Source organism: Prinia subflava, chromosome Z, assembly GCF_021018805.1.
Source record: "Prinia subflava isolate CZ2003 ecotype Zambia chromosome Z, Cam_Psub_1.2, whole genome shotgun sequence".
NCBI lineage: Eukaryota > Metazoa > Chordata > Aves > Passeriformes > Cisticolidae > Prinia > Prinia subflava.
Window position 1 is genome coordinate 56232306 of NC_086283.1, and position 26355 is coordinate 56258660.

At 40.0% G+C, this 26355-nt stretch overlaps 1 protein-coding gene across 4 annotated transcripts in view; it reads right to left on the reverse strand.

Moving 5' to 3' along the window:
* SLC44A1 (solute carrier family 44 member 1) overlaps positions 1-24164 on the reverse strand; it is a 75980-nt gene extending 51816 nt beyond the window's left edge. For all 4 annotated transcript variants that reach the window (XM_063422090.1, XM_063422091.1, XM_063422092.1 and 1 more), the window contains exons 1-3: positions 23915-24164; positions 8125-8214; positions 5891-6033 (exon numbers count right to left, since the gene is read on the reverse strand). In XM_063422090.1, coding sequence (XP_063278160.1) covers positions 5891-6033; positions 8125-8214; positions 23915-23941 — 260 coding nt within the window. In that variant the 5' untranslated portion in view covers positions 23942-24164. The remainder of the gene's footprint in view (positions 1-5890; positions 6034-8124; positions 8215-23914) is intronic.
* Between the last annotated feature and the right edge of the window lie 2191 nt (positions 24165-26355).

Sequence of the window (26355 nt, forward strand, 5' to 3'; positions counted from 1 at the left end):
ACAGTAATTAATGGGCTATCAAGAAGCTGCTGACTGGGACTTTGACAGATAGGGATGCAAACTTGTAAGTGCAGAATGTAGGAGGGGTCAGTGGGACCCTGCCAGCATCTGAGGCAACCTGCATGGGTCAGGGTAGCAGACAGGGGTGTAAAAGGGAACAGTTTTACTTGCAAGTTGATGTTGGCCAGTATATCATCTGACGTCAGCACCTGATCACAGCAGTCTACCTCATCCTATGACTGAAACTTGTAACTCTCTCTGCGTAATTCTAGTCTCTATCCCATGTGCATGGATGCTGCAAGTGCTGCAGGGATTGGGTGCCAGCTACTTGAGGGACTGACATGGGTGTGAGGGATTTAGTGCCAGCAACTGGAATCAGACCAGGGGTTTGGGTGCCACACGACTGTGGTGTCAGCTACTGGAGTGAGTGGAGTCTCAGTGCCAGTGGCAGAAAGGGGACTTGGCAATGAGCTGCTGGGGTGGGAACAATGTGTGCCCACAAAAAAAAGCAGCTACAGAACTGATAGACTCAGCATAGGTGGTTACAGCCCTTGTGGTGCTGACTGTCAATGGGAATGAGCACCTGTACCTTCTCCAGAACAAATCTACACAAATTACAGAATCATAGAAAATCCTGAGTTGGAAGGGACCCACACGGATCACTGAGTCCAGCTCCTGGTATAACTGAACTCCTTAGCAAACTCCAAGCCATATCAGAGGGTGAGCAGGGAGCTCTAGGTGAGAGGCGTTGGGTGGGCAGAGGGTCTGTGGTATTATTTGGAGGAAACTGTGAGTCTGGGGTACTTGTGGAATGAGTGCTTGTTTGACACTTAGCACCAAACTGGATCAGCTGCTGACTGGGGGGAACCCATAAAGTGGATAAAGTGCTGTGCTGGTACTCGAAAAATTCAGAAAAGGTATGTGTCACCCGTGTGCTTACACTAGTGACCTTCTGCCTCTATCAGCCCACGAGGAGGAGGCGACATGGTTGGCTGTGCTTGTGAGTACCACTATTGAAGGCAGGACCTCATCACTGCCAGTCTGTGTAACCAGCTGTGTCAGTGTCCCATATGTTACTGTCCATCCACATCCCTCAGCCTATGCCAAGACCCTGGGTTCTGGGAGCTGTAGGACTGGATTCCAGTTCCTCGACAGGACAGTCCTCTGAACTTCCCTTAGGAAATCAAATCAGGAATGTCACCATTAGCAAGCTAGAACTCATCCCACTTCTACAGTAATTTCAATTCAAGGGTCAAGCCATCATTTCAATTGCCTAAATATTTTGTTAAATAAACACTACAATTCTGACTCAAACCTGAAAGTTTAGAAATACAATGTAATAACAGCATATGCAGTTTTGACAAAAGTGTGGACATTGCCTTACACAGCACAGGTAATTCGAACTTGTATGCAAACATGTAATGCAATTCACACACTGCATTGTATGGTACAGAGACAGTTCTGACAGCAGTAAGGGAACTACACAGAAAACTCCAGGCTATCAAACCTATGGCTTCCATCTATGGCCTTGGAAGACACAAGCAAGATAAGTAAAACTATTTTTACTTCATCGCAGCTAAAACAAAAACCAAAATTCTAGGAACCAGCATTAGCGAAGATAAGTTAATTTTTTTTGTTTATAAAGCTTACGTGTAGAAAATAAATGATTTTACTGCAGAAAATTTCATGCTGTGTCACCACAGGACAGGTTTTGTTTCTCTCTAGAAGAATATCATTACATGCTTTGTGCTGCAATTTCAGTTATTTACAATCGGCAATAGACTAATTTTCTAATGAAGGAATAACTTACATCAGCAATACAAAGACTGACGCAAACGAAGTAATCATATTGTTAGAGATGCTTTAACACTACAAATGAAAATATGTTTGCTATTTGAAAATCAATATAGTAGACTTACAACATATGCACGTTTATGCATCTTTATGCATCTTTACCAGATCTGTAGAGAAGGACTTGGAGGTACTGGTACAGGAAAAATTCGACATGACTTGGCAATGTACACCTGCAGCCCAGAAAGCCAGCTGTACTGGGGCTTCATAAAAAGAAGCATGACTAGCAAGGCAAGTTTTACTCTGCCCTCAGGAGGATCCTCCAGCTGGTACACTACACCCAGCTCTGGGATGCCCAGTACAGGAAAGACATGAACCCATTACAACTGCAGAGAAGACCCATGAAAATGATGAGAGGGCTGGAGCATATAAAGATGGTAAGAGAGTTGGGGCTGTATATCCTGGAGAAGAGAAGGCTGTGGAAATACTTTCTGGCAGCTTTCCAGTAGTTATAGGGGGTTTCTGTACAAGACAGAGTGACTTTTCACAGAGGCAAATAGTGAAAGGACAAGGGGGAATGGTTTTAAACTAAAAGAAGGCAGAATTAGAATGACAATCATTTTTGTTTACAAAGACCCTTCACATCATCTACTTTAACTGTGAATGCACTGCCAAGTCCACCACTAAACCATGTCCCTAAGCGCCAAATCTACACATCTTTTAAATACCTCCAGGAATGGTGACTCCACCACTTCCCTGGGCTTGGTAAAATTTTTGGCAAAAAAAAAATTGTCATAATGTCCAATCTAAACCTCCCCTTGCACAGTGTGAGACCATTTCCTCTCATCCTGTGACTTGTTACCTGGAAGAGGAGATTGATTCCCCCATTCTTTCAGATAGATGTAGAGCAATAAGGTGAAACTGAGAGCTAGTAATCTGAACATGAATAACATTTAGACATAGCTAACATCTGAAATATTACCTAAAAAATAACAACTTAGAGGGTACAGCCCATATGGCATGTTACAGGAGCTGTAATAACCATATTGCAACATGGAGTACAGAACCAAGCTAAACCCCTACAAAAGCTAGCCTCAGAGGGTATGAAGATGACCACATGGCAACCACTTGGTAGCACAACAGCAAATCAATCAAACGCATGACCACTCCAGGCCCTAATAGTGCTGTTGGTCCAGGCTATCATGTAAGAGAGAGGGAATTTAGATTGCAAGGGAAATAATTCCCCACGTATTTCTTTGTTCAGGTTCTCTTTCTTCAAGGCATACAGACTGAGCTACCAGATATCATAATTGATCTGTGCTATCTAACAGAGATGAGAGTCTAGTGTCAAAAATTTCTTCAGCAGTAGGGGTTCATATACAGTTCATATACAGTTTCACTTAACCAAATTCTCTGTGCACATGCTGCAAACCATCCCTGGGTTTTCCAGTTGCCTAAACTTCAAGTATTTCCTGGAGTCAAAGGCATGTGCTCACCCTAACTGTTCTCATCATATGCACATCTCCTAGTATTTGAGTAGACAGCACAAACTCTGTCCAATTCTGTCCAAATAATAACTTATTTGTGATCGAAAACCAGACTGAACTAGCATTTCAGAGACTTATATTCAGCTGTGATTATCATTTATTTGCAAATAAAAGGTCATTTTTAACCCCTTGTAAAGCTTACTTTAAGCAAATAGGTTTAATTAGAATTCACTGCCAGATCTAGAGTATAAATCTATGTCTGACTCTAGAAAACAGACTAATAAAGTGTGTTGTGATTATTTTGTAAAAATAAAAGGATGCCTGATCCACTCTTTGTTCATGACACCAGGCTATAAAATCCTCCTTCTCAGTATTTCATCTCACTGGTTTCAGCATATCTGATGTTCACAGAGCAAATCATATCCCTGTGAGAACTCTGCTCTTCACCCTTAGCACCCAGATTTCCAGATCCTCACAGACCACATCAATTTCAGTTCCACATGACAGTGCCTATGGGTTGCTGTCATATACAAGGAAGAAAATGTTATTTTTACAGATGATTTAGCTTTTCAGCCCTTGGACTAGGAAATGAAAATGGAATTACCCTGCAAGCAAAATGAAATGAGAATAACTTCATGTTTCTAGAGCCCCATTTGTGGTGCTTAAAAGTCTTTTCTTTCTCTAAACAAACTGAAATGTACAGGCAGGAAAAAGAGCTTATTTTTACAGTCTGCCTGCAAAGTGCTTCTATAAAAATAGCATTAAATATTCCCATGAACTCCACCTCAGACACTGTAGGAACTCCATCTGCTAGAGACAGATGCAAAGCAGATAGCTTTTTAAATTTGCTTGGCAATTTTTCAGAAGAAACTATGGAGTGTGAGAGAAGGAAGGATCACTCATTTATACAAGAACCAATCTCTTCCAAACCTGGATATCCTGGACTGTACCAGGCATTTCACATGAACAGTTAAAAGAATAATCTGCCTTAGCAGAGGGTTTTCTCTCTTTCTAAACAAATAGAGATGACTATAACTCATATGTGTATCTATTAATTTGCTTAGATCATGCCTCAAGCCACAACATCTTTGTTAAAAAAGCATAATTCTTTTGAACCTCATTAAGACCTCTTGACAAACAACAGGGTCTGTCAATTAGCTGTGTTAAAAACAGTCTCTCTTTTTATCTGCTGTATTTTGAGCTTGCATTTACAAGAGGAATTTACTTAGTGGTAGATGTTTCCCCACATGATGGTCTGACTTATGTAACATGTAGAAGACTATCACAATATTAATTATTACATTTCAATAATGTGTCACAGTTTCTCTACTTTCACACTAACTCAGACACCATTTCTTTTTAAAGGCAAACTTAAAATTATGATTTTGACATTTGCATTTTTTTCTCAGACACTAGAATCACAATTTTGTACTGCAGACACATAGGCTTAGAAAGTGTTAAAATGTTTATGTAAAAAATAGGAAAATTATTCAGCATAAGCTTTAAGACTTTCAACCTTCTTGAAAGATGGGATTAGGTGAAGAAATTATTTTTCTGACAGAAGATACCTGTAAAAAGTTCCAGACACTTTATTTCTCTCAAATCTTTCTGGTAACCACCAATTATCTATCTACATTAAATCTTAAATAAGATTTTTAGAAGTCTTTAGAATAGCAACTCAAAATAAGATGATCTCAGGAAAGCATGCTTCCAAAATACTTATCAAAATCATCAATTCTCTGTTAGTCTGAAAGTGTGAAGCAAAAGGCTATCACACTCAGAAATTAGTAACTTTTTAGCTCCTTGAAGTAACTGATAGTGAAAAATCACTTTTTTTGTCAGTTAATATTACTGTACTAAGCTAAACAATTCACTTTCTTACCCAAGTTGTACAGAAGGACTCCGAGCTTGCCTGACTGACAAGACAGACCTCAACAGACATTCACAGGTATTCAACCTGTCAGTGCAGAATTCTTGCCACTGCTCCAGTACCACTACTGCAGTGTGATGTCTTCCTGTACAACAGATAGGAAGCACCTGAACTTTGAGTATGGGTTTTAACAGGATACTGCTTAATCAAAGCTGTGTGCATCTCTCAAGTTTTGTGTATTTTATCCACAAGTCACATACATACATTCTGTCTACAGTTTAAATGTTAAAACTGTATTATTCTATTATCTATCTATCTTATTCTGATGTGCCAGATACACCTCATCTCCCCTTAGACCTAGTGGCAGAAACCGAACATACAACATCAAAAGCAAACACTGATATCAAAGCCTACTCCCAAATCTGAGGATACTTGTTACACCTCAAACTCTAACAAACAAGACTTTTCAGCAGCCTAGTACAATATCCTACATGAAACTGATACTGAGAAAAAATAATTAATTAATGTCTTAGCTGTATTCATATTGCATATCTGTCAACATATAGTCTAACGTTGCTGGTTGTTACAAAAGATTGCTGTCCTCTAAGTGAGAAAAGTGTCAAAGGACAAGTAGGAATGAGTTAGCATATCCCTTTTCCCACTTTACTTACAACCACTCTCAAAGAAAGAACGGTTTGCCTTTCCCGGTTTACAGAATGCAAAAATTGTATCACATACTTACTTCTTGTGTGTGAGGTCCAGACCACTGTTGACTATTCCCTCCACCTTGACATTTTTCTGTCCACAAATATTTCCATAACTGTCATATCCTGAAAGCAGTCTTGCAGCTGCTCCTGTAGCTATTGAAAAGCCACAGACAAAACCCTGGAGGAATAAAAAATCCCCACAGTTTAGCAATACTCCATTTGATAGCTGAGAAAAGTCAGTTTTATTAATTTATTTCTAAGCAGAGGTTGTCTAAAAATTCTTTCAGACTGGAAAAGGAAAGACAAGGATTACCACAGAGAACTGTTGTGCAATAATAAAACTGCAAGCTAAAAGAGGATTCAGACTAACACTGGGCATTATACAAGCACAGTTAAGACTCCTGTATGTGGTTTATTTGAAAGTCATATTGTCAGCAAGTGGGCATGAAGCAGAAGGGAGAAGTCAGCAAGTGGGCAAGGGCAGGCAGTGAAGGAGAGCTACAAGCAGAGATGGAGTTGTCAAGGATTGCTATGCAATTCCACACAATCCAGATTTTCTTGCTTACAGATTTTTTTTCCTTTCCTTTAAATTCAGTACTTTCAAAGAGGAGCTAGAATGAGGAGGCCTATCTAACACAAGTTTCTTTTAAGGAAATCCCCTTGAAGTATGTGACCAGGTCAAGGCCACTGTGATTTCAGATGCTGGTTTTAAATGCAAGAAAGAAACAGATGCAAAGCAAAATGGTTCAGACCAAGTAATGTGGAAAATACCCTAAGTAGGCAGGTTTTGCTGTGAACTTCCAGAGATATTTCACAGGCAAAACCAAGATTAATGCAATAATTGTGCAAACAAGAGACTGGCCCAAAAGCTTCATCAGCAAATCACTAACAGGGAGAAATGAACCATCAGCTCAGTCTACTACCACCAAGGAACTGACTTTACATGTAAGACAGGCTAAGATTAGAGAAGTGGAAGTAGAATAAACAGTTGAGACAAGCGCATGGAGCAACAGATGGCAGTGGCAGGATCAGATGAAATTATGGGAACAGGTAATGACATTGGCATAGAACAGAGAAAATGTGGGTAGTTCGCACTGCAAGTGAAGTCTCCTATAACAGTAACTATGTGACCCAGTCAGATGATTGCTCTATTACGTTGCTTAGACAGGAAAATTTGGGACATTCGTGCACAGAAAAATAATTTATAATTGGGGGAACAGGTAAGTATAATCAAATAATCAGGGAACATCAACAAAACCAGAAAAAAAAACAAATGCAAAAGAAAGCTACTTGTTTCAGGAAGTGCTGTGCTTTTTGCAATTTTAAGATATTCACATTACAGTGTCACCATAATTCATATTATTTTGAATAATCATTATAATTTTTACATGTGAAGCCAAATCACTGAAAAACACCCTGTGGAAAGTAGAAGAAAATTTTCAGTGGAATTATTCCAAACACCAGAGTTCAAGGGAGAGCAGAAAAGAAAGCTGAGAGCATGTAAGTCCCAAACCCTTCTAAGGACACCTATTTGCAACACAGCAGTACAACACAGCAGTGGACATTCTCTATTTAAGAAGAGTAGCAAACATAGGTCCATGAAACAAAACAAGATGGAAAGAACGTGCTTCTAGTTTTCTAGTTTTTAATCTACAGCTTTTGGAGGTTTGGTGCTTTAATAAAAAGTGTAGGGTACAGTGACTTGAAAAAGGTGATGGTTTCATCACAGAGGACAGAACTGTTAAAACTGTGAACAAGAGATCTTATCATTAGTAATATGGTTGTTAACTATAACTGCTTCTACTAAGTATACAATAAAAAAAAATAAATTAACAAATAAACAAAAACCCAATTAATTCTCTGATAGTCAGAATCTTTGTTTGTCACAAAAAAGTTTACTGTGATGCACGGAATTGTTTACCAGACTCACAGCTATCATTTCTGGGATATGCAGATGCCCATAGGGAACATGAATCAAGCAATAATTCACCATACTGAAAATCACTTACCACTGAGACTGAAGTTTCAGGGGAAGAGAAGCTGGAGCGAGAACTGGCACCAACACTAAATTATGTAAATTATGGATCTCTACCAAAGGCCATTGATATGTACATAGTACTTATTTCTGTTCTACAGCTGATAGCTCCCATGTAAATATATCCTGATCTTCGCCAGTGATTAGGCTACTGACAGTTTCTAAAATTCCTGACTTATAAATGCAAACTCTTCAACTATGTAACATTTACAAAATCCTCTGAGTTTTACTCACCATTCCTATGCAGAAGAGGATGAATAAGAGCAGCCATGGTACATCTGTGCAGCTGTGGTCTTCCAGAGGCTTCCACTCTCGCTTAGAACTCTTGTGTAAGAAGACAGAGATGAGGTTAAAAACATTTAAACTGTCTGTTCATAATACAAAAAGATAGAAAATTTCACAGGTGATTTACCTACAGCAGGAGCCATTTTTAAATGCCAAGATAGTTTAAGAAACTTGGTTGAAAGACTTAAAGAGTAAGGTTCATGAATGATTCCAAAAGAAGTGCCTCCACAGGAGCTAGATCACCAAAAATTATTTACCCAGGAAACAGTTAATTTATCCAGAAATTTACAAATATTTATTCAAAAAATGAGTTATTTTCCCTTGTCTTTTTATTAACAGCAAACAGAAATTAATGGTATGAAATTGACAATATCTTCTATTGCAGTTTTCCACAGCTACTTTTCAGTAATCTGATTTCCAGGAAAGAGAAAGGATTAAACTTTTCAAAAACACCCAAGTTTTCAAATACTATTGGCAGGCTGAACACGAGCTATGCATGTAGAAAAGAGCCAATAAATTGCTCTTTAAGGAACAGTTTTTACCTGCCATAAGGCAGCTGAGCCTAACACTTCAGTGAAGAAATCCTTCATCTGTATTGCTACGGTGCCAGAAAGGAAAGTTGTACAGTTAAAGGTTGAAATACTCAATGATGGAGCAATTCAAATAGTTTGCTGCTCATGTGGTAAAAATTCTCAAGTATGTATACATTACTAAGATAACTAGAGTCATATAAACAGTCATTTAGGCAAAAAGGTTTCAGGAAAAGAATAAGCACTAGCTGTAATACAAAACTAACCACCAAATCAGAATTTGTAATAACAAAAATACTGATTACAGCTACTTTTAAAAATACACATTTACACAGCCAAGTTTTTTCAACAGGCTCACAAATACTGAACCTTCAGATATATTGACTGAGACCCAAAAACTGCAGACACTGTTTTAATTCATGAGGAAGAAAAGGAGATTGATAAAAGAGACTACACAGACAACTGTTCTCTCCAGAGACAGAGCCATGGGGACAACCTATTCAAAGTCTGAATTTATTTTTTTTCTCTTAAGACTCTCAAGAACCTTCAAGACTTTGAAGACAAGGTAGCAAATGTCAATACTGAATTAAATAGAATGGCTAGAAAAATGTCAACATCTTTTATTTACAGTATGTATTTTGCATATTTTTAATTTTAAAAAAGGCAACAGCATGTAACTTACATGATATTAGCAAGGTGAGTTTTTTGCTATTCATGACTAACTTTTTTTAGTTCACAAGCACAAAGCAACCTTTTAAAATACTATCATCAGAAATCTAAAAACTGGGTAAACAAATGAAGTCCTGTATGCATCACACTCCAAAAATGCAGTTTTCTAAGTGGTCCAACTTTGCATTAGGGAATTCCATGCTAATTTTGCAATCTTTTATTACAGAAGTTCCAGTTACAGATGTGATAAATATGGTTTTATAGGTGTGGTAAATACTGTTTTAATTCATGATGCAAATTCATTGTAGGTTCTGAACAAACTTCTTCAGATTTTACTCAATCAGCAGTGAGAGTTGCTGAAAGGTCATATTATGCACTCTACAACCCACATTCAACAAAACAGAATCTTCTGATCCTGGCAGTTCACACTTAAAACTAACACGTTCTTCAAACTTAACATTTACAACAAGATTGTGACATTTATGTTGTTATAATTAGCATAATCATAATTGCATAAAATATAGAATGCTCCGTGCTTCCTATTCCTAAATTCACTCCAAGAACTCTAGCTTCTTAGAAATTCATTTTTATTTACAAACAGCAGAGACAAATTTCAGCTACAGCTGCTGTCTTAAGAGCAAACTGCCCTTGGCAAAGAGGGAGTAGCAAAATGCACTGCAGAATGTGCTTTGTTTGTTTTGTTGGGGTTTTTTTTAATCCTCTCTCTACCATCTGCATACAAAATCTTTTAATAGGATTTTTAAATGCCTCTAGAATAGCTCTGGCAAGGATTTCAGTTGTCTGACTAGTCACAGTTACCATAAGTAACAGTTACCATAAGTAATCCATTTTACTTACTAAGAGGACTGCAATTTATATGTCGAAAAGAAACTTGAAATGCCATAATGTAGAACATAGTCAGAAAGTTACACAGATAAATTCATTCTCTATGGTTCTTACTCTGCTTAAAAAGATAACTTCAAAAAAATTTAACAAAACAAAACTTAAAAAAAAAAAACCAAAATAAAACCAAAAAACACTAGGAAGATATTCTAAACAAAAAGTATCCTTGAAGGAAACTCAACATGTACAAGATACTTACTAACTTATAATTTAACCACCTAGCATGGTAACAAGATATGAAATTATATATGTTTAAAACAACACCCACTTCTGTAGCCTGTCCAATCTTTTTTGTCCTCAGCCCTCACTAAAATCCAAGCTAGCTACCATTATCCATCTATTATTTTCTTCCTGGTTGCTTCCTTGTATTCTGGATTCCCAATGAATACTCTTCGATTGCTTCACAGTCCTTTATCCTTGTCTTTGATGTTGGTGTCTCTCCAGTGATTGCTCCCTGTCTACTCTACCCTCCTGGGCATTTACTCAGACTGTGATTTCCATGATTTGGCAACATAAATTGTTAATCCATGGTCAACACAAGGTCTAACAAATGTTGCTTGTTCTACAACCTGTAAACTATGCTTTGTCTCCATTGTGACTGAACTGCATAACAGTTTAGCAGACATGCTTTGCCTGAAATCCTAAGTTAGCACTTCTACTTATTTTAGCTTTTCTTCCTGATAGATTGGGAGCCTGCACCATTTGCTTATGCAAGAAAGCTAGAGGAAAAAAAAGTGGAAATTATTTGATTAATTTCAAGTTTTCCCCTAAAACAGAGGGAAATTAGAGTAAATTTCATAATTTACACTATGCCCTCTAAGGATGTTCTTGCCATTAACAAAGCATGTACTCTCCAGAGAGAGCACAGAGAATCTGAAGCACTCAGTCAGAAGTGCTAGAAGGCTGGTAAACCAGTGTTTCTTCTGAGACAAACTTGCAGGCTTGTTGCAATAGGACACAAAATGAACACTACGAATTCTGTACAGTTCCAGGACAAAAGAAGAAGAAGAAGGTTTATTATCTGACTCCAGCATATATAGTATTTTCACTCAGACCATGGATTGGAGGATAAGGTTGTCACCTCTCGAACCACACTGGTCAAATCAGAAGTTCATCAATATGTGCCCTCCTCAAGAGAGGAATGAAAAACATACTTGTATTAATATAAACATTACTTCTATTTATAACACTTGTGTGAGAAAGAATTCAGAAACAATGAAAACATCAGAAGGCTGAAAAAATCAAAGCAACACAGGTTGGGAACATGTCCTGCTCACAACAGCTTTTCTGTGCTGATTTTGAGTTATTTACTCAAGAACCCAAATGAGTGAGTTCAGAAGTTTACATCTGTCCATTTTGCAGAAGATTTAGCAAACTCAAAACCAAATCAGAACTGTTGGGTGCTGCAGTCTTACAATCCTGCTTTAGTACTACACACCTAGAATATTGGATGTCTACAATTAAGACTTCTTTTGCAGAAGAGGAAGTGGGAAGAATGTCTGGACATTAACTGACTTTTCCTAGTTGAATTCAGACCAACACATTCTCAAGACTAAAAGTACTTGCATGCAAACACAAAATAAAAAGAGGTTATTTTCTTGGTATTCATTGCATCCAATCACTCCAAAACAAAAACAGAAATCCCTTTTCCAGATTTCTTTCTTGTTGCCACTTCCAAAATATACCTTTGCAGCACCAAAGAATAGGTCTCTTCTGCATACTGCAATATACTTCTGTACAGGAATTGCCAGAATTCCTGTACATAAGCATAGCCAAAACTACTTTCACTGTTAACTGTAATAGCAGTACTGGGTGCTGCCATACAAGTACTCATGTGCTGTAACTAGAGAGAAACACATATAAACGCATAAAAAGATGAAAAACACAGCATTTCAACAGAAGACTATGGAGAATTAATTTTGAACACAACATGTCTCATGCAATGTAAAATTTGGGAGTGATGAGACTGAAGCAAGAAGCCTATTAAACAACATCTGCAGCACAATATACACAGATAACCAAGCTTCAGATAAGTAGAAAAGATGTGAATAAGATAAGGATAAAGATGGAATCTGCCATCAACTGATGATGTTGCAACTTCAAGATGGTACAGAAGCAGAAAGGAAAAAGTTTTGCGGTGGTCAGATGACACATTTCAAGAAGAAGAAAATTCAGGTGCTAGTGAGGCAGGTGGGCTGAATTAAGGACAAACCAGTGAATAACTGGCATGAGTTACTGGATAAAAATGAGTTGCACGTCAGAGCCTAGAGGTTAGACTCTAGGGTCTACTTTGCTTGTGAGTGTAAAGTTAGCAGCCGGAGAGTATCGGATTATTCAAATTTGCATATGAACACAAAGGTTGTAAGAATAAAGTCACAACTTCATTCAGATAGTTAAGTATACTGATGCTGAGATAATTTGTTACAAAACCCTACCCCAGGAACTGTATTCATCCAACTACACCCTTAAATTCTCTGTTTCATCACCTTGGTGTAACATCCCCGACTCAAAATATATACAATGTAATTCAATACAGAAGAGTAAATAGACACAACTGCTCTCTGTTTATTTAAATTAGAATTCAGAAATTATTGCATAGCTAACTATGCTTATAGAAGACAAACAGCCACAGTGTGCGCACAGCATTAATAAATGACCTTTAGAGGCAAAAAAAAGGATTCTCATCTTGATTGGCATCTTCTGTGGAAACTACTGCAACATCCACCTTTCCTAGAAGGCAAACTCATTCTGATAACGTACCAGAGATTTAACTGATCATATAAATAGCATTTTATTTATTCTAGTAGCATTGTGAGTATAGACTACATAAACTTTACACTCACTATGCAAGTCCAACCCTTCAGAATGGGAGGGTCCATTGGCAATACTGTGCATACCACCAAATGACATGTAAGGGCATGGCTCCTCGAAATGGACAAGGTAGGTTAAAAAGCTGATGACCAAGAAGTCATCCAGTTCAGAAGCTGTCCTGCAAGCCAAGTTTAACTCTGCACCTTCAAATGCTATTGACACATAACCACACAGAAGAAAAAGACAGTTCGTGAAACATTTATAAATGATTCCTAATGGCCATTCAAGGAGATGGTATTTTGTCCATTTTACATCTTTACAAGCTACAGAACAGTACTAATCACACTGACCTTTACTGTGAAGCATTCCACCTACAAATAAGATGAGCCATAATTTACTAGTTTACCAAACTGCTTCCAATGCAAGAGAGTAATTCTCCAGGTTTAACAGATATGCCATTTTTCTGTCCAAGACATGATAGACTTTTCTACACTATGCAGTTGTTTAAAAGAACTAGCAGCAGCTGCATATTATCCTAATGAAACTTCTTCCAGCTCTGAACAGACATCGATCCTAGTGCCTAAAGAGAGAGACCACAAGTCCTGACCTCAAGCATGACACTCAATTCCCCACACAAGTACACTTCTGAGAACAAAAGTATAACTCAATTAAGTTATTTCTCTCTATAAACCATCATGTGGCAAATCCACTGTTTAAGTATGCAGAACAAAGTCTTGAAGAATTAAACCTATTTTCAGTTCATGACATTACCTATCATGTTACACAAAAACTCTTTGCTTACTCCACCAAGAAGTCTAAGAACACTGTACACAGCTAACTTAGTTAAAATGTTCATCATTACATACAGACTTCCTGTGCATGACCTATAAGGTTTTCAGACAAAGCACTGAACAGCGGCTTACAGCACTCCATCATGAGTTCAGACAATGTCTCAGGTTCACAATAAAATCTGTTTATTATACAGCATATTATTGGTACACTTCCATTACTACTAGAGCAGGAGCATGCACCAGGAAGTGCAAACTTTTACTCTACTAAATTATACCAGCTCCCTGGAAAAATGAACTATATTGTATCAATTAAAATACCTCCATAAACACACTAAAATGTTTGCTAGTGTAGACTTGGGCTGGATTTACTGCTGGGGAAGAGTAGTATTGCTCCAATCCTGAAGAGACTGCTAATGGTTGCATACTCATGGGAGACATAAGTTGAGTTCCTGCAGACATTGAAAACCAAAGCAACATCTCCCAAGTACAGGGACTAAAGAGCTTGTCACTGTAACACTACTGCAGCATGTCCCAGCCACCTCCAGAAAGAAGCCAAAACACCTTGGGCAATTCCAAAAGGGACTGCGTAATAGGACATGCAACTCACTGTGGAGTCCAATATGAATTTTTGTGGAATTTCTGCTTCAATCTCATTACAAAACTGTATTTTTCAATTTATTGCAAAGCAGACACTACTGACACTTTGGACCTAGAGCCATGTAACAGTATTTTACACATAGGCACCCACATCTTTATTTTCCTAACGACTTCACATTTCACTACTTGTTCTCCAATGCCCTGTCCACAGAAAAGATGCACCTGCCCGTTTTAAGTACGAAACTCAGAAATAATGCTAGATTTAATACTGCTTCATCCAACAAAAAGGTAATGAATTTGTACTTTGTTTCATTGCAGATATGAAGAAAACCACCAATTCAATATGTCCATATGTTCTATTTCACTAATGTTCTCTGACTGCACCAAGAGTATTTATAAGTTTTTAACATAAGGTAAACAAAATTGAGATCACATAAGGTATCACTTACAGTGTTACTAATGGTGTAATACAAGGATGTTTGCCCTGAAAACTCATACATGGGGACTTAACCTTTGAATGTAGCATATGTTGTGTTGTAGATCATCTTCCATTCATCTTTACAGTCAACTCATATTAAACATTGCTTCAAAACTCCTTGATTACATACCTCCACCTCAATCAACAACTTAAATATTTATCTTGAAACATAACACAGCTGATTAAATAAAGCTGACATGATCAGCACACCTGCTGCAGTTTTGAAGTTTAGATATCAGGCCATCTGCAGACAAAAGCCCTGTTTTAAAGTCTCAGAAATATTTAGTTATTGTTTCTTTTTTCATTATACATTATTAAATATTTATTTCAAATGAGCCATAAATAAGGATACTTCACAAATGTCACAGTAATATTTTTCAGGGGCTTAAAACATTTACTTCTATACAATGTTGGTATTTCCATGGTTCTTAATCATTAATAAAATTCAGTCATGCAAACAAAACCAAAACAATAACAATAAAAACCCAATGCAACAAAACCAAAACAAACTACAAAACCTGCCAAAATATGATAACCCCCCACAAAACCCACAAAACCAAAAAATCAAAACATTTCTTTGCTTCCGAAGACATTTTGCACATACCAAATTACTGCGCAACACTTGTATTTTCTACTTGTTCATCAACCCGTTTCACAGAATTTCAAATTTTGTTGCTTCTACAGACTGCAAATCCCAAATTACAAAATATTTTCTAACTCAGGACTAGTAAAACATGCAATTAAAAACACACTCTGCTTTCAAATGTTATCGCAGGACATTGAGATACGTCCAAAAAACTCACCAGGAATCCCACGGCAGAACTCCCCAGGTACTGGTCTCCACATGAGATGTGGAGGACATTTTATAGAAAATGCTGCCTCTGTTCTTTGCACTGTTTTCATGGAAATGCAAGACCAAAGACATCACAGCTCATTAGGAGCTCATGGCCTGCACAGCATTGCTGTGGGAACTAACAGCGTTGCCACCCACAGGGACATTCATAGCAGTTCAATACACATTCCCTCAACATACATCCTATATTCCAATGTGTTTGCTAAGTGAAAATCACAGCTGCTTTAATACAAACTCCCGACTTATAGGTTCAAAATTCAGGCATAACAAGAAAGAAAAACCACTCTGGATTACAATAAGACGGCATCACTTGAGGACACTGAAAGTATATTAGATTAACAGGAACTAATACTAAGAAAGCTCTATCTGATTTATGTAAGAAAAAGTGGGAGGAGAATGGAAAAGGAAACAATATGTCAAGTCCTTACCTTATTACATAAGCATACTTCCTTATAACTAAGCAATAATTTCGCAGTTTTTCACTGCAAACTATGGGAAGTCTGACAAAGCATTTGCAGGACATGGTTATTGTGACCTTGAACAAAGTACTTAAATGGGTTTCCTGTTTTGTTTCTGTAGATCTGTATACAGCATTAAGAGGTTTCTTCCTCAGTCAAATAATACATCTGGAGAGCAGCAAGAGTGGTTTCAATTTAAAACAAAATCAAAACAAAACGGGCCAGTTCTGCTGTAGACAGCTGCTCAACTACACTAATTAAGAAGCAGGCACTACGTGTGTTATCACGTACAAGTCACCAAGTTCTGCTCATCATGCTTTCCATCATAGTCTAGCAACCCTATTGATAAAAATAGCAGCTGCTAGAAACTAGCATGTAAAAATGCAATATGGAATCAGCTTTCCAATATAGCAGCAATCATCTTATATTCTTATAGTGCATTGCATACTGGGTGTTGAAATCATATTAAAGCAGAAAAAGACTAAATTTTTGGACTGTACAGCTGAACTTCTAAATGAAGTTGACACTTCTCTCTTCTTAATATATATACAGATGCTCTAGAGGCTGTTATCATACATTTATACACTTCTACTCCACAATAGGGAATTGCTTACATAGAAGATTTAAAAGACAACAAACAAATAAAACAAACAAACACAAAAACCCAAACAAATAACCCAACAAGAAGGTGCCTAACAAAAGCAGGCTAATGAATGCAATGACATTTATTTACTGCATAAGTCTGGGAAATGTCAAGTGGTTGAATGACCTAAAAGAACCCTATTAGATATTCACCAACACAAACTATTTCTCTAAAAATTATAACCAAACTTTCAGTATAGCTTCATAAAATAAAGGGAAGAATTAGCAATCAGTTTAGTCAACAGGTAGAAGTAGCTTAACAATACTGCATAATCATGTTCTAAAAGGTAAGCATAAATATTACACCATTTTCTAAAAGCTGCTCCAAAGGGGAAAAGATACAAATACAAAATATCAAAGACACGGTTTCTGGTTTGCAAGTTCTACTTTTCACAAAGAAATCACTAAGGTAAGTTCATAGTAACAAGAATTATAGCCCACCCAAATACAGAAAAGGCTTGCGAAGTTACTGCCAAAGGCTGCCCTCAGAGTAAGCAGCATAAAGACAGTTGACAACTTCAGTACTTAACAAACACTCTCATTTCTTCATAACTGCAAAGAAAAGCCATCAGTTGGGTGATACTTAACAAACCCTCACAATTATTAACCTAAAACTCTGGTGGCTGACAGCAGTCTCGATGTCAAATAGATTACAATAACATAAGCTTTGGACTAAGCATTTACTATTAATACTGCAAGATAATTAGTCTTCTCCAAATCTGTTCTCATTTCATAAAAAAAAAAAAATCCATAAGGATGCTATATCCCATGCTTGTTCCTAGTACAAACTATCACTTCTTGGGGCTCTTAAAATGCCAATGTTTGAATTATTTGAGAAAGTAAAGGAAATAACTTGCTACCTACAAATTTTAAGAAGTGGTAATTTTAAGAAGGGTAGTCTGAACCTAAAATCAGCTAGTCCTCAGTAGGAAAAACTCAATGAATTTTATAGAATACTCACAAGTATCTATGCAGTTGAAAAATTTCTATGTTAAGATCAAAAGGAATTATTTGCACAGGTTGTGCAGTTGCTTGTGACAGCATTTATAAAAGGACATCTCATGCTTCACAGGAAACTAACAGAGCTTACAGACCAGAAATACAGGAGCAATTCCATGAGATGCCTTATCATTAGCATGTTCTTGGATCCTGCTTGTACGCGTCATACTATATCTGCTTACCAGAGGCTAGAACAGAAGCCTCATCTATGGTCAATATATTGTACAGGAAATCAAGCTTCCTATCTCCTGGAAGGAGAAATCACAACTCATGCTGTTTCCCTTCATCACCACCATTATTTGTCTGATCTTCTTCCATGATGGTACCCATGCCCAAATGACATAGGCATGTTTGGATGCTCCTCACACTCATTTGACGGCGAGAACCTCTGACAATACATGGCTGATGTACAATTAGTAATCTGTATTGCCCACTATTATAATACTAAAGACTATTACTAATTCTCTCTTCTGATGGAAGAGATATTCCATCAGAACTACTCATTTTTTCAAAAAATTACGAACTCCATATTTATTCAACGTTGTTTTGATAGCAGATGCTCAAGGGAAAGTCAAGGGATGATATGTCTTCATCTCCTCTTATAAAGGGAAGTTTTCACAGTCTTTTAAAAACCAAGGCCACCACTAAAACCACCAAGAATAACATGTGCTTTGTTTTCCCTAGTCATGCCTCCAGTTCCCAGCAATATTTCAAGCTTCTCTCACACATATCATAGATTAAGTCACTAATGTAAAAAGTTGTAAGTTTATTTTAAGCAGACACAGTATTTCCCAATTGCAACACAAACACTAACATTTCAATAAATTGCCTTGTTTCCTATAACATGTTGCCAAAGCAAACACCTTTTAACTACTATCAGCTACTTCCACTGCAGAACAGCAGGAAGGGAGAACAGATTATGTGTTACAACTGTTCCACGAGAAAGTAGCTTAAGGTCTGTTTCTCCCCACAGCTCATTCTCTTTCACTATCTATGAATTTCTGTCCCCTCAGATATTACAATGCAAACTTTACAGAATTGTGCTATAGACTAGATCAGTGGAGCAATTTGGGTTACACTGCAAAATTAAGTTTTCTTGCTTAAAAACAAACAAACAAAAAACCTGTACAGATTAGCTTAAACAAACACATTTACAGCACAGCCTAACAGTTGTGGCAACATATGAGTGAAGAACTCCAACAATTCCTGAAAATCTAGTTTTAAAATGGATTGATGCTGTGACATAAGAAGAAAATATCACTGGGAAAGGAGAAGAATGAAAAGCAAGAGAATAGAATACCAGCACTCAACTCCATTTTTTTTCCTCAGTAAAACTAAAAATTTGAAAGAAACGCAATTATTTTAACAACTCAGAACCTCTGTACCATTAGCTCAAAAGATCCCTGCATTTAGGTAGAGATCATTTCCAAAACAGCACAAACATACAAAAAAGCCCCCACAAACTCAAACTAGAGTTACCTCCATCAAAAGTAAGAAGAAATTTAAGCTTTGTTGCACAGCAGATCCATGACAAAAGAGACACATCCAGAAAGCATCCTTCTTGTAAAAATACCCATCTCGTGATAAAGATATGGCCAATAGAGGACAGTGAGCTGAAACAACATGAACGAAGTACTCACAAGTACCAACAATACCAGACAGGAGACAGAAATCCCACTTCAGTATTTGTCCCTTCCTTTACAGTTTTTTATGTCATGTAGGACAGTACACTTTGGCTAAACTACAATTCAAAGAAATGTTAGAAAGATCTGTTCATGATAACTAACAATAACTAAACAAGACTGCTTTAAGACAACTGTTAAAATGTAGCCGACATTGCACAAGCTTTTCTCTACAAGCTTCAAGATGGTGATAGTAAAGAGATGGCAAGCACAAACAAATGACAGCTCAGTGATCCTAAATAAGTACAGAATTGCACAAGACCCTAAAGAAAAAAAGATGACAACAGCCTTGTAAGACCAAGGAGAAACAACAACTAACAGTGAAAAGGAACAAGATGTAGACAAGAATTCTAGTTGTGATGATCAAGAAATAGTGGAGATCACAGAAGATGCTTCACCAGGCAAAGTGAAAGAACTTTGTGTGAACATGGAAAACTAAAATGAAAATATGAGAAACTGGAAAAGAAGTACTCTAGTTCTAATTGCCTCAGCAGGCAAAACAGCAGTCAAGCAACAGGAAGAATTAGCTTACCTGGAAGAAAGTCTGGTATGGTTGCATTAAGTTTAATTTAACATGACTCTTAACAGATAAAGCTGATAAATTTGGTAAAATAGGAAGCTAACAAACTGGGGAGGGGGGAAGCCTGGAAGTATAACCACAGACAGAGGTAGTGGCAAATAAACAATAATCAGAGAGTAGAAGGCAGCAAATAATTGCAAAACAACACTACTATCCCTGTATGGACCATTCACTTAAGAGCTGCATTCAGTGATTCTTGTGGGTTCCTTCCAACTCAGAAAATTCTGTGACACTACAGACATCCCAGGGAGAATAAAACACCATGTGGTAGAGGATTACATATGCTATTGAAAGCAAGAGACCAAGGAGGGTAAGAAAGACAAGGAATCCTTGCAACCTGGGCACAAGAAGCCTGTAGAGATACTAACTGAGGACAATTTCAGCACAACACGGAATGTGGACTGGAATTAATTTAGTATGAAGAAAGAGAAAAGAATGTGTGACAACAAACATATATGACTCTGTTCAGGAATTGGGAGAAGAAGGGAAACAGACTAGAGTGCTGTTATTTTTAAGGATGGAGAACAGCAACTCAGAATAAAATTAGGAAGGGAATAAGATGGCAGCAGGAGGTAAAGACCTGAAATTTTAAATTAAAACAGAAGAAAAACTGAATGAATTGGGCTTTGGGTAGTTAAAAAGGAAAAAACCAGAAAATAAACATGAGACTACACCACTGTAAATAGCAATCAATAGTGCTGAATAAAGGTAAACATGTCAATTCTAATCAGTTTTTCTCTGGAAACATTTAGATTCTGCTGGGGGAACAGGCATAGGAAAAGGCCTAAGACAGAGGCCTTTAGACAGCCTGCAAAGCAAAGGAACTGGGAAACATATCTAGGGGGGAAAATGGGTAACTGAGTATGAAATAAAAGTTATGAATAAAACTACAAAGAAATCTGTCCAGTTCAACAATCAGTCACAGGTAGATGCGTTATCAGAAATGAGGGGAAAGAGTGGCAGTCATGAGAAAACAACTGGGAGATGCAGTAATCAGATAAAACGGTTGGCAGAATCAAAACAGAAGTAATAATTTCTGTCAGAAACAGAAACTGGGATTAGCAGATGAAGATCAAATAGGCTAGAGAGCTGAAAAACAAACATAATGAGAAATCTACTTGAAAAACAAAGTCATAAGGAATGAAGGCGTTCATGATAAGAGGAGAGAGAATGTCAAAGACAAATATGAAGCTATGAAGGGAGAAGCAAAAAGTAGGTGAGGAAACACGAAGGAATGTCTGATGGAACCCTGCTCAGGAAAAATATAAGAGGAGGAAGTGCAAAGACCGTGGTAGATGAGGAACACAACAATTATTTTTAATGATAAAAAGGATGATAGGAGAGACATTAGGACCTAATGTAGTACTGTATATAGCAAAGTTTCTGTAATCCATATACCAGGCAAAACTTCTAATAAAATATTCAGCAACTGGCCTTTGATTTGGATTTCCTGAGGAGACACACCATTGCTTACCGTTAGGAAATTAAATAAACTGCCATTCTTTACCCTTCAGTCATATGTTTATGGGGTACAAAGCTCAACTGTTGTACTGTATCTTGCCACGCATAAGGAAGGCAAATGAAAAGTTTAGTACAATACTATTACCATGATACAGCCTGGCAACAGAACACAAATTTCAGTAAAACCCACAATCAGTCAGCTGAAACCCATGAAGAGGCCAGATATGCAAACCAACTCGTCCTCTAACACTACCCACAAAAAATTTTCCTTTAAGAAAAGAATTGTGCATTTTCCTTTAAGAAAAGAATAGTGAACTGCAACTCAAATTCATACAGAAGAGCTGGAAAGGGCCTACAAAACACTTAAGCAATTTGGATAGGAATCACAGAAAATAAGGTTGGAAAAGACTTCAAAACATTACTTCAAAACATCAGCTTCACTCTCAATGCTCCAAGTCTGTATCAGCTTTCCTTAAGACACTCCTGACAGATGTTTATCTAACACGTTCGGGGTTTTTCTGCAAACCTCAAACAATACAGACTTCACAATATCCTCTGGCAGTCTACTGCAGTGACTGAACAATTTCAAAATGTGCCCCTAACATTTAGCATATATTTCACTCTCTTAATTCAAACCATTTGTTCATGCACCATAAAGCTGATTGCCTTCCTCTTTGCAGCATATTTGCAATACAGAGAAAGGATGTTTCCTATTGCAACTGGACAGCTCTCTGCAGTGTTCTGCATTGGAAGGACAGAGCTGTTATATAAAAGAAAAAAGTCTGCCTGAATGGATGAGCTACAAAAACTCATCTCTGTGATGAGTCATCTGGGACAGCTAAAATGGACTTTCCCACATAAGCAGTCTGCTGGAAGCTGGATTCAGCCACTGCAAGTGATACAGCCAAACTAACATTTACAAGTGAGCGAAGCACAGCCACAGCATCAGTCGTGATCGTTTGTACTACAGCCTTCAGAAAAGAGCCACACAAAAAACCAGCACAGCTTTGGCCGTGTTGTTCAAAGGCAAAGTTAAAATGGGAAGCAGAACCGCAAACTGGAGCGTTGGGTGGAGCTCCCGATTGTGCCTTGCCTGGCAGCACCACTCTGGGGGAAAAAAAGGAGTCAGTAAGGGCAAAGCGGAGCGAAGGGGGAGGGGGAGGAAAGAAAAACCGACCTCAGAAACAAGAGCTGAGTACGGGACCAATCACACACAGGGAAATGGATGTAGGGAGGCACCTGAACCCTTGGCCATAGAATGAGGAAGGAGGCTGGGATTAGGACTGTCTCGCTTTCCCGATGCAGCGGACTTGAGGGATGCCCTGACTTTCCTCCCACGGAACAGCTACTCTGTGTCTGGTGGGGCAGTGGGGGCCCCACAGAACATGCTGCAGGGAAGGGCAGGGCATGCAGAGCTATCTAGGGAGATGTACTGGCCGGGGGGAAGGTGGGATGGGGATCGCAGGACAGTGGTGCAAGGCACTACGAGGATGGCAGGTAGAGAGAATTGGAGGTCTGCGGCTGCAGCCATAGCAGGGAAGTGAAGCAGGCTATGCCACAGACCGCAAAGCCAAAGGAAGGCTGGGGAAGAAGGGGCAAGGTGAAGATGATCCACGGGAGAAGCAGCACACAGAACAGTACGCAGAGCAGAGGGTAGAAGTGCGCAGCCTGGTAAGGAGCAAGGCTGGGGGTGGGGGTGTGTGTGAACACGGGGGTGCACAACCACGAGCGGGAAAAGCACAGCTACAGAGGGAACAAAAACGTGCACCGTTCGTGTGCATGAAGGCTTGGGGCGAGTGGATGTAAGGCGGTTGTACCCAGTCACGAAACAGCAAGACTACAGGAGGGAAAAGCAAGGTGGTCGCAGTCACGGGAGGGCACAGCTGTTGGTGGAGGAGCGTGAAATGGGAAGGGAAAGCAATGGGCTCCCAGCCATTACAGACTGGGACGCAGGAGAGTGCGTAGCCACGGGAGAACGGCGCTACAGGTGCATCTAGGGGGATGCACCGCCACAGGAAAGCGGGGCTCCGTGGTGGGAGGCAGCAAAGCGGTGCTTAGCCTGAGGGAAGCTCTGCTGCAAGGGGCACAAGGGGATCACGGCCGCCAGAGAGCGCGGCCGTGGAGACGACAAGCGGCTGCGCAGCCACAGGACAGCGACAGGGGCAGACCCGGGGCCAGAGGGAGTACAACTGCGGGGCGGGCTGCGGGGCCGCGGGCGAGCGTGCCGGGGCCCTGCAGCGGAGGGCGGCGGGGTCGGAAAAGGGAGGGGGACACAGGCCACTCACCTGTGCGGCGGAGCTGCAGCAACCCATGTCGTCCGCGGGTCTCTGCCCCGGAGGTGCCCGCTAGGCATCCACTCTCCGCGACTCCCCCGCCCCGGACGGCGGTGCGGTGCGGGGCGCACGGAGGGCGGCACGGAGGTAGCGCCGGCGAAGCGGCAGGGACGGGGAGCCCGGTCAGGCGAGCGCGGCAGCACCACAAGCACCGCCGCCGCGTCCCCTCATCCTCCTCCCCCGCAGCGGCCGATCGGGGAAGGGGCGGGGCCCGACGGGGCGGGGCCCTGCGTGTGGGCGTGGCCAGCGCCCTGCGGCGCGGGGGTACCTGCCCGGCCCGCGGCCCCGCCCCCGCCCCGCCCCCCGCGCGCCGCCGCCGCTTCCGGTGTGGCAATGGCGGCGCGGGTGGCGACGCTCCGGAGCTGGCCCAGCTCAGATCTTATCTTTCATTCACCGCTCGCCCCAAGGCAAGGTGCGCGCCGGAGCACGGGCAGCTGCCTGTGGAAACCAAGCTCTGCTCCACAGGGCTTCCCGAGAGTCTGAGAGGCCGCCCCCTGAGAGGAAGAAAAGAGCCGCTCCTATGACCCTGTAGTACATACGCATTTGCAGCCAAGAATTTGGAGTAGAATCAAACACCATTTCTACAGTTCACCACTTCTACACTTATTTTAACTTCCAGGGATGGTGACTCAACCACTTTCCTGGCCAGCCTGTTCCAACGCCTGACCAGCCGTATGGTGGAAGAATGTTTTGTAATATCCAATGTAGACCTCCCTTGGTGCAGCCTGAGGCCAGTTCTTGTTACCTGGGAGAAAAGGCCGACCCCACCGGGGTGCAGCCTCCTTTCAGGGAGTTGTAGAGAGGGATATGATCACCCCTGAGCCTCCTTTGCTCCAGGCTAAACAATCCCAGCTCCCTTCAGCCCCTCCTCACAAAACGTGTTCCAGACAAGCTTCTTCACCAGCTCCATTGCCCTTCTCTGGACATACTACAGCACCTCAATGTCGTCCTGCAGGGCCTAGAGCTGGACAGAGAACTTGAGGTGTGGCCTCACCAGTGCTGAGTACAAGGGGATGATCCATGGTCCTGCTGGCCACCCTATTGCTGATACAGGCTGAGATGTCATTGGCCTTCTTGTCCTCCTGGGCATACTGCTCAATCGTGTTCAGGCTCTGTTCATGTTCAGCATCCCTGAGCCCTCTTCCACCAGCTTTCAGCCACTTTTTCCCTAGCCTGCAGCACTGCCTGGAGTTATTGTGATCCAATAACCCCTGGCACTTGGCCTTGTTGAACCTCTTGACACTGGCCTTGGCCCACCAATCCAGCACGTCCACATCCTTCTGCAGACAGCGTGTCAACATTCCCACTCAATTTGGGGTCATCTGCACACTGACTAAAGGGGCACTGGATCCCCTTGTCCAAGTCATTGGTAAATATATTACACAAGCCCCAGTACTTAGCCCAGGGGGAACACCACGAGTGACCAGTTGCCAACTGAATGTAGTGCCATTCACCACCATTCATTGGGCACAGCCATCCAAACGAGTTTTTATCCAGCAACCAACACACACATCCAAGCTGTGAGCAGCCAGATTCCCTAGGAGAATACTGTCGTAGACAGAGACAAAGGCTTTGCTCAGATCTAGATAGACAACACCCACAGCCTTTCCCTCATGCAGTAAGTGGATCACTTTGTCATAGAAGGAGATCATGTTGGTCAATGAGGATCTGACTTTCCTAACCCCGTGCTGGCTCGGCCTGATCCCCTGATTGTCCTGCGCATTTTCTATGATCAAACTGAAAATGATTTGTTCCACAACCTTCCTGGGCACTGAGGTCATACTAATATGACCTGTAGTTTCCCAGATCCTCTGTACTGTCCTTGTAGTTGAGTGCCACACTGGCTAACCTCAGTCCCTTTTAAGGTATGTTTACTGGCCCAGCAGTTGTGTTTGAACACAATCTAAATATATGAAGCAATACTCTGTATAATTTGTTTTTGCTGAATCTTAACTCAGTAGCAGAGTTATCTACTATTCTATCAAGATAGTAGAATATCCATGATTAAGAATAGCATTGCAATTACTTAAATATAAAATGATCCTATGACAGGCAAGATGAGGCAAAAGAGACCTTGTGACTATAGAACCAGTTTTGTTAGGCTTCCAAAAAAACCCAGAAACTGACATGTGGGTGAGTTGTGAATCACACTGGGTTTTTTTAGCTCTTGTCAGTTAAATGGCAAATAGAATCACAGAATCATCTTGGCTGGAAGAGACCTCTCAAGATCATTGAGCCTAATCATAAACCAGCACTCCGAAGTCCACTGCTAAAACATATCCCTTAATGCCACATCTACATAGCCTTTAAATACTTCCAAGTTGGTGACTCATAAGTAACATCACAATTTTCAGATTTTATAGTATCTGGTTAAAATAGTGTTTTACCATTTA